The 13,894-nt window shown below is 35.7% G+C and overlaps 1 protein-coding gene across 11 annotated transcripts in view; it reads left to right on the forward strand.

The window, feature by feature from the left end:
- Positions 1 to 13,894, forward strand: part of MBNL1 (muscleblind like splicing regulator 1) — a 200,638-nt gene that overhangs the window by 151,650 nt on the left and 35,094 nt on the right. For all 11 annotated transcript variants that reach the window (XM_023515662.1, XM_023515667.1, XM_023515661.1 and 8 more), the window contains one exon: positions 9,839 to 10,009. In XM_023515662.1, the coding sequence (XP_023371430.1) occupies positions 9,839 to 10,009 (171 nt within the window). The remainder of the gene's footprint in view (positions 1 to 9,838; positions 10,010 to 13,894) is intronic.

Genomic DNA, 13,894 nt, shown 5'->3' on the forward strand with positions numbered 1-13,894 from the left:
GATCAGCAGTGGGGAGGGCCTTCGTCCTCTCACCTTTCTTCCTGCTCTGTCATTGTGGATAATGGGAAGCAGCAGCATTTTATGGCTGGACTTGAGGCAGGATTTGGGAGGGCAGAAAATGAACGCATTTGTTTTCCAACAGGGAATCCCACAGGTCTATGAAGGAGTGCCAGTAAAAAGGTGGGGAATGGGAAGGGTCTTTGATATTTGGCAAAAGCAATGAGGTGTCAAAAAAGATGGGAGACCAACATAATATAGTGATTTCTACATATAAATGGCGGCCCAAATTTTAGACATTAGTTACAGTTCAGAAAAGTATTTAAGTACTAATTATATACTTAATATATCCTATCCTATCTAGTAGACTTTGATGGAAGATTGACAGTAGAAATATTGTCATGTAACGTAATTAATGGAAACACATTACATAATATTATACTTGGATGTTTGTGAGTAAATAATAGATATAACTTTAGAGCTCTAAAAACAGGGTTTACTTTTCCATATTTATAAGCATATGTAGGGTATTGTGGGTACAAATGTTTTAACTCTCAGATTTCTTTTTATTTCTAATAAAATATTTGCTCCTTGAAACTATCCTATATTATTACCTAACCTTCTATCTTTAATTATATATGAAAGAACTTTTCATAAATCATGATATATCTGAATCTAAGGGGCCAGGCCAGTGGCATACCCAGATAATCCAAGAATCGTTAGCCTCACTAGGTCTCTTATTGAAATAGATAATCTGAAGCAACAGTTTAATCTTGTTTGGTGTTATTATTATTATATTTTTTATTGTTTTTGGCCAGGGCTTGGTTTGAACCTGCCACCTCTGGTATATAGGGCCGGCGCCCTACTCCTTTGAGCCACAGGCGCTGCCTGGTGTTATTATTTTTTACTGTTGATCCTATAATACTGGTCCTTCTGAGGGAGAATAAAAAAGAATGACAGCTAAACTAAAATTTACAAAATTGCCTAATTTTTTTTTCTATCACATTTTAGTAATGCTATGTGGATTAGGCGTCTCTAAAATGAGTTGCTTGTGTTGTGAAAAATATTTTCCTTTGCCTGACTCCAAGGGGGTTGAAACCTCCATTTGGTTCTGATTTAGAATCATGTTTCTAGTATGAGCAGTCAGAGGTTATTAAAAAAACTCAGTACCTTTCAAGATGATCTAGTGAGGTGATTGGATTTGTGACTACTGATCACTAGCACAATGAGGAGAAGCACTGACTCTGGTTAGACTGCCTGGGTTCAGTTAAGTGACACTGGGGAAGTCACTTACCGTGTCTGTCCTCGAGTAAAGTGTTACAGCCACTGTAAGTTGGTGAGAGGATCATGGGAACCAGGTAAATTAAAACAGTGCCTAGAACACAGGAAGCTGTGTAGGGTGGGTTTTATAATTCCTCTATTATAACAACAATACATCTTTGGGGTTTGAATCAGTACTTCATGGAGGGGGGAAAGGTTTGAAGAAATTTTGCTTTGCAAATATACTGGGAACTGGCATAGGTCTGTAAAGAACTACTTAAACAAGCCTTTGAGAGATTGTGTTAGAAGAAAAATTGTATGCATGTAATTTACGTTTACCTCCTTTTTATTCTCAGACAAGTCATAGAAATACGATAAAGGAAGTCATGCTGTAATCTACCTACTGATGCTACGGTGACGAACTGTGTACTATTTGTAAAACATTCTGCGTTTCTCAATTGAAAGGCATGCTCTACAAATAGAGCACCGAATTTTATTATGTAAATGTTAAGGCTTTTAATTATTAGCCAAGATTGAAGAGTATCTGATTTGGATGTCATAAAACTTCAGAACAGCTTAGAAGTCTTGACAGTTGCTTTACCAAAATAAAATAAATAAAGAAGCGATTGAAAAAAAAATAACAGAAACACAGTGATCTGGCATTTCCAATTTTATGATGCTATAAAAACAAAGCCAACAAATGTTGGACTGTTTAGTGAGGCTGGCACCTACCAAATGTCACTGGGCTTTCACAAGGTCATGGAGACTGCTTTGGCTCAGGGATGTTGGTCAAATCCATCTTTGGAACTCATGAAGAATGTGGAATAGTGGCAGACAGTAGGCACAGTTAAACCCTTCACAGCATTAACAGTGGCTGTGCACTTCTACGGGATTCTATGGAATAGAGGAGCCCATAGGTATAAGAAAAAAAGCAAGACCGTTTCTTCTTACGATATCCCATCACAAGCTCCTCTAAATAGATCTTCGTAGGCTCTCTCTGAGGAGGTTAAGATTTCTTCATATGACTCTCTGCTAAAATTGTACGCTGATATAACTGTTGCCGTAGCAATTGTATGTATCCCTCACAGACAAAAGCTGCTAGAGGAAGAAGTGGCATTTCTGTCCTAAGAACATGTATGTGATCAGTTCCTGCTCTCCCTTTCTTCCCACCTTGGAGGCAGCTACCTTGACTCCAGTGCATTACGTAATAATTATCTACAAGTGTAGAGTTTCAGTTACGCCATTTTCAAGATGATTAATGGGAGTTGTGCAATTAAGTGCTTGTGTTCTCTGGGAAAAAAAGTCATAGTATCCTGCTGTTTGAGTAAGAGTGCGTTGATGTTGCGTCAGCTGTTGGGTATTTTGGGATATTGTAAATGTCGCTATTGGTTTTTAATATCCATGAAATTTCATCATCAAACTTAGGAATGTTCTACAAAATCGTGCCCAGAACAGCTACTGAATACTTGAGAGGGCTCTTTAAGTAGCTAGAAAAGTCAACCAAAAATCTGTTTGAGATCAGATTAGATGTTGATGGAAAAATGTTTAATGCCTGTTAAATGGAATCTGTTATATTCTCTTACATTCTTTCCGGCCATGGTAAAATCAGAAATTTAAACTCATTAGGCTGTGTGTGTCTTTCTCTTCTTTAACTGACAATCTCAATTGTTAAGCCCTATTGGGTAGGTGAATATTAACTTTTTGTTGTGTCAGACAGGGGAAAAATATCTAAATTTGCCTTATATTGTGTTTCAATTGAAAATATATTCTATATCTGAATAATTGAAAAAAAGAATATTTAAATGAAAATATGTTCATAAATTTCTACTGTTTATTCAATCTATGGTAGAGGAAAGCTCTCCCAGTGCTTGTGGTTAAATTGAGCTCCGTGCACTGGGTGTTATGCTGATTGGATTAAGAAATAGCAATTTACATTAGGAAAGTTAAGGTATAAATATTGATTAGGATTCCTATATGTGCTTTATGTTAATTTCAGAAGACTAGAGATGACCTACCAAGCGGAATAAAAGAATTAACTCCTTTCTTTACCTTTGATAGAAATGCTAAGTATTTTTGTTTCTGATAGCACTTGAAAGAACAATGAGAAAATTTAAACAGAACGACTTGTAGTTGGTTTAAGTAGTATATAGCTTCTTCCTTTCAAGTTGATAAAACTATGAAATAACTACAAGAGTGCTATGACATTAAATCTAGGAAATTATGTAATAAAAAATCCTAATAACTCAACTGGGTTAAGAGTCATGAATATTTGAAAATTAAAAATAGAAAAATTACTATTTATATACATATATCATAGTTTGCCATACTATTTAAATTTTTCTAGTAAAAGGTATATAGTATTTACCTATTGTAAATACCTATACTGACAGTATACTATTTTTAAAATAAAGCAATAGCATCAAAATAGTAAACTCTCCATGGAAACTTGATAAGAAAAAATTGAATATGTGCATTTTAATTATTTAAAATTTTTTTTCTAAATGATAGTTCACTGTCCCTTTCAGTTTTATTCTGTAGTTCTCCAAAAGTCCTTAAGTGTTTTTCTAAATAAAACATGAAGTATAAATTTTAAGTCATATATGTTATGACTTAAATGTGCAACACAGCAAAATCTATTTGTACTACTTTCACTGATGTAGAGATAGGTACTTAACTGGGTGAATATATAAGAATGTATATTCCTAATTAACACACATATATTTGCATCTATGTAATAATTAAAAGAACATTATGCAGTGGATCTACTAGAATTCTAGTTGTTGATTAGAAATCTTTGATTATTTTTCTGTGTTTGTCTGGCTACTTAACTAATCTTACCCAGTAGCTTCTTTCTGAAAGGAGATGTATAGATGTAAGTTTTAAGTATCATGAAAATGCTTATTATAGGGAAATGCAAGCTAAGAAAGTGTTGCTTTTCTTTATCAGCAATCCAGTATTTTATTTAAGAAAATGGAGCTATTCATTTTATTTTGGAAACTATTTACTCGGGTTTGTCATGGTCTTTACTTGTTTTCATTTTAAATGCGAGAAATAAGTAAACACTTAAATTCATATGCTTATACCTTTAATATTTTTAAAAGTCACAGTTATTGGAATTTGGCAAAATTAGAATTCACTGGTCAACCACCCACTTTTTTTTTTTTTTTTTTGATTCAGGTTTTAGAGTACAAATAGATTTATGCTGGAGGAAATTTTTAGAGAAAAGCTCCTACCATTTAAAAGTGTGAAAATATTTAAAGCTATGTGCAGATAACTTTGGATTAGCTGAATTATCACCTGTTTTTAATTGTGTGTCCCTGCAAAATTCCTATTGAATTGAAGCCCTCATCCCCATGTGTAGGCCGACCTGTGCTCACAGATGGGGCCTCTAAGGAGCAAATAAGGTTAAGTGAGGTGAGAAGGGAGGGTACTTATAAGAGGACACACCGGGGAGGTTGCCAGCTCACTCTCTCTGGCTCTCCTCCTCCCCCCAGGCACACACCAAAGCAAGGCAGTTTTCAACAGATAACTAACCCAAGTTTTTAGCCAGAGCTTCTGGAACAATATCTGAGCAATGAATATCACTGGCTTCAACAACATTTGCATAGCTCAGCTGTCCCAAAAGAAATTTTCATTTTGTTTTAACAGTTGAGATAAATTGTTCTAATTTGAACGTTCATACCCCCAAACCAATATTACCGATGAAAGTTGGAAAAGATGTATAAATATAACCTGACACTCCTGTAGCTTTTTCATTGCTTCTTTATTTCCAGACTCTACCCAAGTAAGACTTGGTAATTTTAATCTTACCACCTAGCTACCATTTGGCAGTTTAATAACACGTGTCTTTAAACTCTGACATCATAAATTACAATATTCCTTTTCTTTTAGGTAGAAGAAGTGTATTTAAAAATGTCAGATTAGTTTTCAGATAGAATTTTGTTTGTTGTTTTATTAAATCTGGCCAACTTCTAAGTAAGATGTTATTTTATTTCTGATTGTTAACTAGTTCTTAAGTATTAAAAATAGCTAGGAAATAGCTTTCTCATCTCTCTAGATTGCCATTCCTAGTTTTCCTCATTTTTATCCTTGTTCTGTCTTGCTGTTAGTCACCTAACTTCTATTGTATTCTAAAATTTAAACCTTTTTATTTATATTACATACAGTGTTTATATATGTGCACGTATGTACTATATATGAACATACATACAGGGTGTCCGTAAAGTTTGTGTGCACTTTAAAATAATTCGCTATTTCAGATTGCGCACTTTCTGGACATCTTATATTATTAAAAAGGATACCTTATTCAACTGTAATGTTTAAAAATGAATCAGGAACCGATTTTGAGGATTAAACAGTTAATCTAAGCATATTAAATATATCGTCTTTTGTTATAGTCACAAAATTTGTGGCAATTTGAATAACCCGTGAAATAATCTTTGCATTAATACTTTAAATTCAAAAAACTGTTGAGTTTATGAATTGATTTCTGGAATGACTGCCACCAGTCTCATCCTGATTTTTAAGACTACAAGAGTCAATTTTTTCCTTTTGGGGTATAGGTTAATTTTAGTTAAAAGAAACAGAAAAATTGTTAGAAAAAATAGTGTGTGTTTACTGATGTTTTATTAACTTTCTTCCTTTCTGTTACAATACGTAGTATGTTTACTGCAGTGATATCTTTGGAATCTGTGTTGATTTAATCCTCTATCGAAAAGCCTTCTTGAGTAGAGCTTAGGGAATCTATTGTATGACTTTATAAAGTGGCCTGCTAGTCAGCTAGACAGCTCTCTGAAAGTGGGATTTCCGTGTAATCAGCCAAAGCAAAGCACATAAGCAGAACACTACAAGCAGTGTGTCAGAATGGCATTTTATCTTGGTGTTTGTGGCAAATGGAGAGTGATGATTAAGGGCCAAGGTTGGGTTACATTATTGATTGATTGGCATGAATTGCACCTGAGTTTTTTATCTGCATTATTTTTAGTGCTTTTAATAGACAGGCTGCTAAATTGAGCAGCTCCTGCTTGTTATTAATTTGTGAACTTAAGAAAGAAAAATAATTAACATTTATTGACTACCTGCTCTGCCAGGTGCCACGTGTGGGTCTGGCCTGCAGTCTTTCTTACCCTCATGCTGCAGCAATGAGTTAGATGCTCTCATTTCTGGTCTCCAGAAAAGATACAACCCCCCAGAGAATTTCACTTACTTCTACAAGGTCACACAGCAAGTAGATAATAAAGCTGATATTTTAACAAAGCTGCTTATAAAATTGTACAGTTATGGCCATAGGTGGAACTGTCCTATAAAAACTGAATGAAAACATTTTTGTATTTATATTTTTGCATTAATCCTAGAATCCAGCCTAATGTATCTTGAGATGAAATCTAAATGATTTAGAATAGCTACTACATAAAAATCTGTATATGTAGCTCAAGATACGGTTGAATTTCCTGCTTTTAGACTTTTGGAATATTGTCATTGTCTAGATTTTAGAACACTAAATACGTCACATGTTTACACAGATCTCCTTTTCTCCCTGGTGAAACTTATAAACCCCTTTGTCTTCCCTTTTATCGTCCTAGCTTAATCATATATTTAAATTAGTGGTCTTTAAACAAATGCATCATTAGGTCAGTACAACCCAGAATGAAGATTTGATATTAGAGTTGGCTTTCATGCTATTATCTTTATTGCCTCTAGAATAGCATTAGAGTAGAACTCATCCTGAAGTGTTTAATAAGAAATTAGCATTTGTTCTGCAAATGCTTATCGAGGTGTGGTGCTAGGGACTCAGATGGAAGAAGCCAGCAAGGTACCAATGTTACATTTACCTGAACTCTCAAAGGAAGGTATGCTCCTGGTGGTTTTAGGAATAACAGAAGGATGTTTGTTCTAACTTATTCCCGACCATTTTGTCGAACCACAATTTTTCAGCAGTATGGTCTGCATTTAAAAAGTTTTGAACTTCCTAGGACGCAAACTTTTATCTAATATCACTTGTATTATTTTTCCAAATGTGTCAATGAAAATTCACATGGTTTTGCACGACCATATTTAGTAGCGTTTTCTGGTATATCAGAAACATTTGGAGTACTCATCGAAGAGGCTTGGTATTCTGTATACTTTTCACAAAGCATCAGTTGAATCTTAGGAGCACAGCTTTTTGAAAGTGAGGGCTCAGTGCAATCATTTAAAGTTGGCATTTTTTCTGAGTAAAATGTAAATACAGAGTAAAGTCCATACATCTGAGCTTCTATTAAAAGTTCTGATATGCACTGATAAGTACATATTAGCTAGCTAACTGTTCTTAATTAGCTAATAAGAACCTATCTAGCTAGTTAGATTTCTGTCTTTTATTTCAATCTGAGCTATGTTCATAGGTAGTAGAGATTGCATGGCATACTTTCAAGGAAGGTACTGGAATGAAGTGCTTATGAAAACCATAGTTAGTGTTTGCAAAGCCCAATTCAAGGCCCAGGGCTATCTCTTATTTATGGAACTGTAGAAGCTGACCTGAGTGCATGGACCATAACTGCCAGTGGATATGACCTTGCTTATCTACACTTAAATAAATCCAGTTTGAGTAAGAAATAGGATGTGGAGATACTGAGAAGAATTTCTCTTAAAGCAAAGTTCTTCTTTGTACTGAAAAAGCAGGCTTTCTCTAGGAGACCTCACCGTGATATCCCTGAAATCAGACTGTGTATCATCTGGGGGCTCATTTATTTTGGCCAGTCTTACTCTGTGGTTTGTCTTGTAACTCTGACTGTTGTTTCTGTGGCTGTTTTGCATTAAGATACTCTTACAAATTATGTGCTCATGCCCCCTATATAGGAAGCATGATTTTATATGGAGTAAGTCATAATTGTGAGTATGTATCTATACTACATCTGTGTAAATGCTACTCTGCAAACGTACCAATAGCCATAACAAATACTCAAAAAATTACTTGCAGGCCAATATTTTCTTTTTTTTATTTGTTAAGCAAGTTAAATTTTAGTGGCATTAATGTAGGTTTTAGAGCTATTCTGTACTTGATAAATGAAGCTTAAAGAAATTAGTTTGTAATGCAGTTCATGCAGCTAACAAGTGAGGGAGCTAGGCCTCTATCCCACCTCTTGAGACCTGTAAGGTCCTTGGTATCACTGTCCTGTTTACTGATTTCACTGATTTCACTGATTTCAGCAAAGCCAGATGCGGTGGTTCATGCCTTTAATACTAGCATCATGGGAGGCTGTGGCAGGAGAATTGCTTGAGGCCAGGAGTTCAAGATTAGACTGGGCAATATAGCAAGTAAAAAGAATTACCTGGCTGTGGCGGCACACACCTGTAGCTACTTGGGGAGACTGAGGAGGAATCCAGGAGTTCAAAGCTGCATTGAGCTATGATTGTGCCGTTGTATCCTAGTTTCATCAAAGAGTGAGACTCTCTTCTCAAAAAAAAGACAGGCAATAGACTGTGATACTAGCCCAGTGTAGCTAGCCCTAAAACCCTGAATGAAAAAGAGCCAAAGTAGATTATTTAAATGAGGATATGATAGATTTTACGATAAACATCAGTTTTCTGAGTCATTTTACAGTATAAAGTCAAATTATTCTAAATTGATTTTTTAAGATGATTTCAATTAATCTTTCTTACTCTTATAGTTTTAATTAGACTTACTGGCAAAAGAAGTTGTCAAGGCGGGTGATGGGTTTTCTTTCTATAATAAAATTTGACATTATAGTGAAATAATAAGGTTCTCGTGCTTCATACAATAGTCATATTAAGACTTTAATATTTTTGATGAAGAGAATTATCCTAAAGGAAGGTATATTCGTACTTCTTATTTAATAGTAACTTTAATAGCAACTTATTTTATGCTGTAAATTTTGGGGGAGGGTAAATAGGTCCATTTCTTAGTGTTCTATAATTTTTAGGAAATGAAGACTACATTTATCTTTGAAAGTTGAAAGGCTGTATTATTCACGAGTGTTTCATTTCACTTAAAATCCCTATATATAGTGAGAACTCATAGGAATTTTCCTCTTTTCAGCTGTAAATTTCTAATGCCTGAGTTTATAGGGCTTAGTAGTAATTTTAGCTCTATTTGTTATTATGAGATACTAGTAAAGGTATTTTACCGAAGATACGATGTACCTGGAGTCTTCTAAGTTCCTTTCCTAAGAACTCAATATAAGTAAAAATAGATAAAACTTTCTGTTCTTTTGGATTCATCAACGTTAACCAGGAAGAAATTATGGCATAAGCCTAATATTTTTTATTTGATATCTCTGTTTTAGTATTGTACAAACCTAGAAAGTATGTGGAGTTTTAAAGTTGAATCTAGAAATATTATATGCTAAAATTAAAATTAGTGAGCCTTTTCAAGCTTGTAAACTTTTTCAAATGTCTTAAACCTTCATTTTGGTAATTCTTTGACTAACTGCATCATGTGTTCTAAATACGCAATAAACTAATGTGGACAGTGCATTGTATGAAAACCCATAATAGACTCAAGGGACTGATGTGTGTTATTATATTTTTACAATTTGCTGATTTTATTCTTTTTTAAAATGTTTGCTGCTTTTGGTTTTCTCAGGGTCGTTGCTCCAGGGAGAACTGCAAATATCTTCATCCACCTCCACACTTAAAAACGCAATTGGAGATAAATGGACGCAATAACTTGATTCAGCAGAAGAACATGGCCATGCTGGCCCAGCAGATGCAACTAGCCAATGCCATGATGCCCGGTGCCCCGTTACAACCTGTGGTAAGTGTGTTTTCAACCCTCATTCATTACATTTGCTATTCCAAGTGCTCAGCTTCATGCAGAAGTGATGATTGCACTCAGTCAAGGGAACATGTATAATAGTATCCATTGCCTTAGCATTTTCTAGCAAAATTAAGTATCAGCCAAACCAGGAAGAATTAGCACATTATAGAGTTACAAATGCAAGAAAAATTCTGGCGGTAGTAAATGAGTAGTGTGGTCTTGAGAGTCTCATCAAGGGCGTAATAATTAGAGGTAGAAAATTCAAGAGCTTTTCAAAAAAAGCTAAATTTGATAAATTGGGTGGTCGTAGGTATTGTTTGCTAATAAGTGTATGTAAGGTACTTGCTTCAACACATATATACCTAGTTTACTTTAGGACTTTTGGGGGGGATGTGTATGTCATAAATGACTTAATAATCTTTACTCACATTTATCCAAGTGAGGAAGACTTAAATAGCGTTGATTTGAAAAGGTATCTGGTTTAATTGTGATACTGTAATTCTCTTTATAAATTTCACTGAAATTTAAATATCAGAATATATCTGACAAAAATTCATGTCACTAACTTCTATGCAATATTATTTTATGGGGTCATGAGGATATGAAGATCTACATTTTTCTGATTTGTTAACTGTAGCATGTGTGCTATTTTTTTCTATATATTCTTGATACCTGGGCTCAAGATGATTTTCTCCCTTAAAACTTAATACAACAATCGTTCCAGAAAAGGAGAGGGATTGCATTTTGAGGTGAAGGGATCTCCATATAATTGGCAGTGATGTCTACACAGTTCAAGTGCAAGAATATTATTACAAGCTATTAATCTTCTAATTTCACGCGCCTATATTGGATTAGTGTGAAGATTTCCTTTGGTTAAAAAAAAAATTAGCTGTAATCATTCTCTGTGTCAGAATAGGACAAAAGTCTCTTTTACACTTGGCCCTCACATATAGTTTCAAAGATTTGATAAACCCGTAGGACGGCCACTACTTTAATTAATATAAGGTTTTTTTCTTCACGTGGAGATACTTTGTTCCACTTAAACATTTAAGCATGCTTGCTGCCGGGCTGTTCCCGCACTGTGACCTGGAGCACCTTTGCGATCAGGAGGTGTGGTTCCCAGATTGCAGAGGATAGGACTGGGTAGATGGTGTGTTTGAGATCAGCAGGAGTGGTTCCCAGATTGCAGAGGAGAGCACTGGGCAGGACAGTGTGTTCCTTGCTCTGAGGTCTTGGCCTGTCTCCTGACCTAGCCCTGGAGTCTGTCTGACTCACAAGGCCATTCTAGCATGTCAAAGTACAATCCTAGGACACATTATGAGTAACATTTATGCTGTTTGAAACACTAGTAACTAATGTTTTGTATATAAAATTACAGATTTCTGAAACCATCAGAAGAATTTCCAGTGCTTTTGTGAGAATATTCTTTCCTTAGACAAAGTCTTTGTATTAGTTTTGAGCACATTCAGACTTGATGTTAATTTTCCTCATATGACTAGATTTGAATGTGGAATAGCCCTTCTGTTAGCGGCATCCTGAGATCCTAGTCTAAAAATAGACCCTATTCAGAGTGATGACTTTGTAATAAGCATAGAAATCATTTTAATTATTCAATTTTAAAGCATTTAAGACTTTAATGATTGGAGAGAAGGCTTTAATCCAGGAAATTTGACTTCAAAACCCCATCTGAGAAGTTATGATCCTTTTGTAGTCAGCCCTGTGTGGATGAGAGTAATGACATGGAGATTCAGAAATAAATGGAATGGTCGTGATCAGCTGCTTACTGGGACATTGGCCTGGACCTACAAGTAGGGATTAAAACAGGGCTAGAAGCAGCCACGTGACTAATGTGGACCAGGACTGCCACTCAGAATGGTCACGAGTACCGATGAGAGCATTGGAGACCTGGCGTTAACTGGGATCCCACACAGGTAGTGGGGACAGCATTCTATTTCTCTTGGCCCCCAAAGCCTAGCCAGAGGACAGGAAGGAGAGAAGGGGCTCGCAAGGTCTAGGCAAATTTGGAAGCATCTAGCATTGTGCCTGGTGTATAGCAGAGATCTATAATTGCTTGACAAGTGAATAAACAAATGAAAGAATGGGTTCCCCAAACCCCAGAAATACAGGCAGGCGTTTGTGGTACTTTAGCTGACCAGAGTCCAAAGGAATCATAACCAGGAACCAGAGCACAAGCCCAGTTACCGAGGCTGTAGCGTAGAGGGGAGAACAGAGGTGAATGCACACCAGCAGATGACGTATTAACAAAGGCCGTCAAGGGCTATAGAAATGCCAGCCAGTTTGGGTTACTATGCAACCAGGTTTGTGTTGACCTCGTCTCCTAAATTGAGAAAGACTCCAGCTATAAATTTAAGATCTTTAAAACATGACACTGGGCTAATTTGGGGAATGCAGGGATTGACAGGGGAATTCTTTGTTGTCACAGATTGTTGGCTTATATTAAAATGTACCAAGCCAAGGATCAAAGGAGGACTTGACATTTTTGAGATAAATAACAGTAGTTTAGGGGCATTTACTACACTCGGTACTTTTTATATATTAAATCTCATAACCATCCCGTAAAGTGGGTAATAACATCCTTGGTGTAGTCATAAAAACTCAGAGGCTCAGAGGTGTTACCTAATTTGCTCAGATTATACAGCTAGTGAGTAGGAAAGTTAAGAGTCTAAATTAGCCCAGCCTATGCGGTCTAGCCTCTGTGCTGTGTCAGGACACACTCGCAGCCTGCTCTGGTCCTCAGTGGATTCATTGACGATCGCTGACTGTCCTCCACAGAGTGAAAAGTGTAAAATATATCATCTGTGAGGCCCTAATAATAATATTCAACAGACATAATCATTCTCATTTCAAAAGATGAGAAAATTAGTGGGAAATAATTTGTGTTTACTTTCTAAAAAGTAATATAATTGTATAACAATTGAAATTAAGTCCATCATTTCTAAACCACGAATAAAAATGTTAAAACATCATTTTGTCTTCATCATGTGTTCTTTGAAGATAAATGGAAGACCCAGAGTGTTTCATTATTCAAATTAAAAAATTAAATTTTTGGATTCTCCAAGTATTCCTTTATCATCATCATCATTACTTTGCCACATACGGCCTAGTGCAAAGGTTCTCTCGTGAGAAATTATTACTTAATTTAACCAACAAGGTTACATCTACCCAGTGGCATGTTTCCATATGCCTTGACTGTGTGCTGTTAATTTCTTTAAAAAAGCTTTATTCTTTTGTTGCTTAACACACATTTGAAATCTAGAAAAATGACTTTTAAAATGTGTGTAATATAAATTCCAGCTGAAACGGATTGCCTATTATTTGTTATATACTTACTCCATTTGAGTAGAAATCTCATTGTTTGCAAAACAAGAGCTGTTTCACAGTGCTTTAAAAATAATTAATAACCCTATGCTATTTGCACCATCATAGCATGGTAGCCACACTGTCAAAACTTAGAAATTTTTGATATAAATCACACAAAAAAAGAAATTAAAATTTTGGACAGGTAAAAAGTAAATCACATTAATCACTTCGATTTAAGATTCAGGTATCCTAGAAAATACTTAATGCACTTTCTGGTTAATTTCTATGGCAAAGAAAAGCAGTTAGGAAACCCATTAATATACAGGCTAAGCAAATGTTCCTAGGAACTGTATAAATGCCAATTGCAGACGATAAAGTGAACAAGGCTGCCCTGTGGGACTCCGCCATCTAGTGGAGAGGAGGCATTCGAGTAAACACAGGTGGGGTTAAGTGCTGCATTTGAGGGAGTTTTGTGAGAACAGAGGCTTGGCACCTGTGGCTCAAGTGGCTAAGGCGCCAGCCACATACACCTAAAGTGGCGGGTTCGAATCCAGCCCGGCC

The sequence above is a fragment of the Otolemur garnettii genome, unplaced genomic scaffold (genome assembly GCF_000181295.1).
Source record: "Otolemur garnettii isolate 467f Iridium unplaced genomic scaffold, OtoGar3 scaffold00076, whole genome shotgun sequence".
Lineage (NCBI taxonomy): Eukaryota > Metazoa > Chordata > Mammalia > Primates > Galagidae > Otolemur > Otolemur garnettii.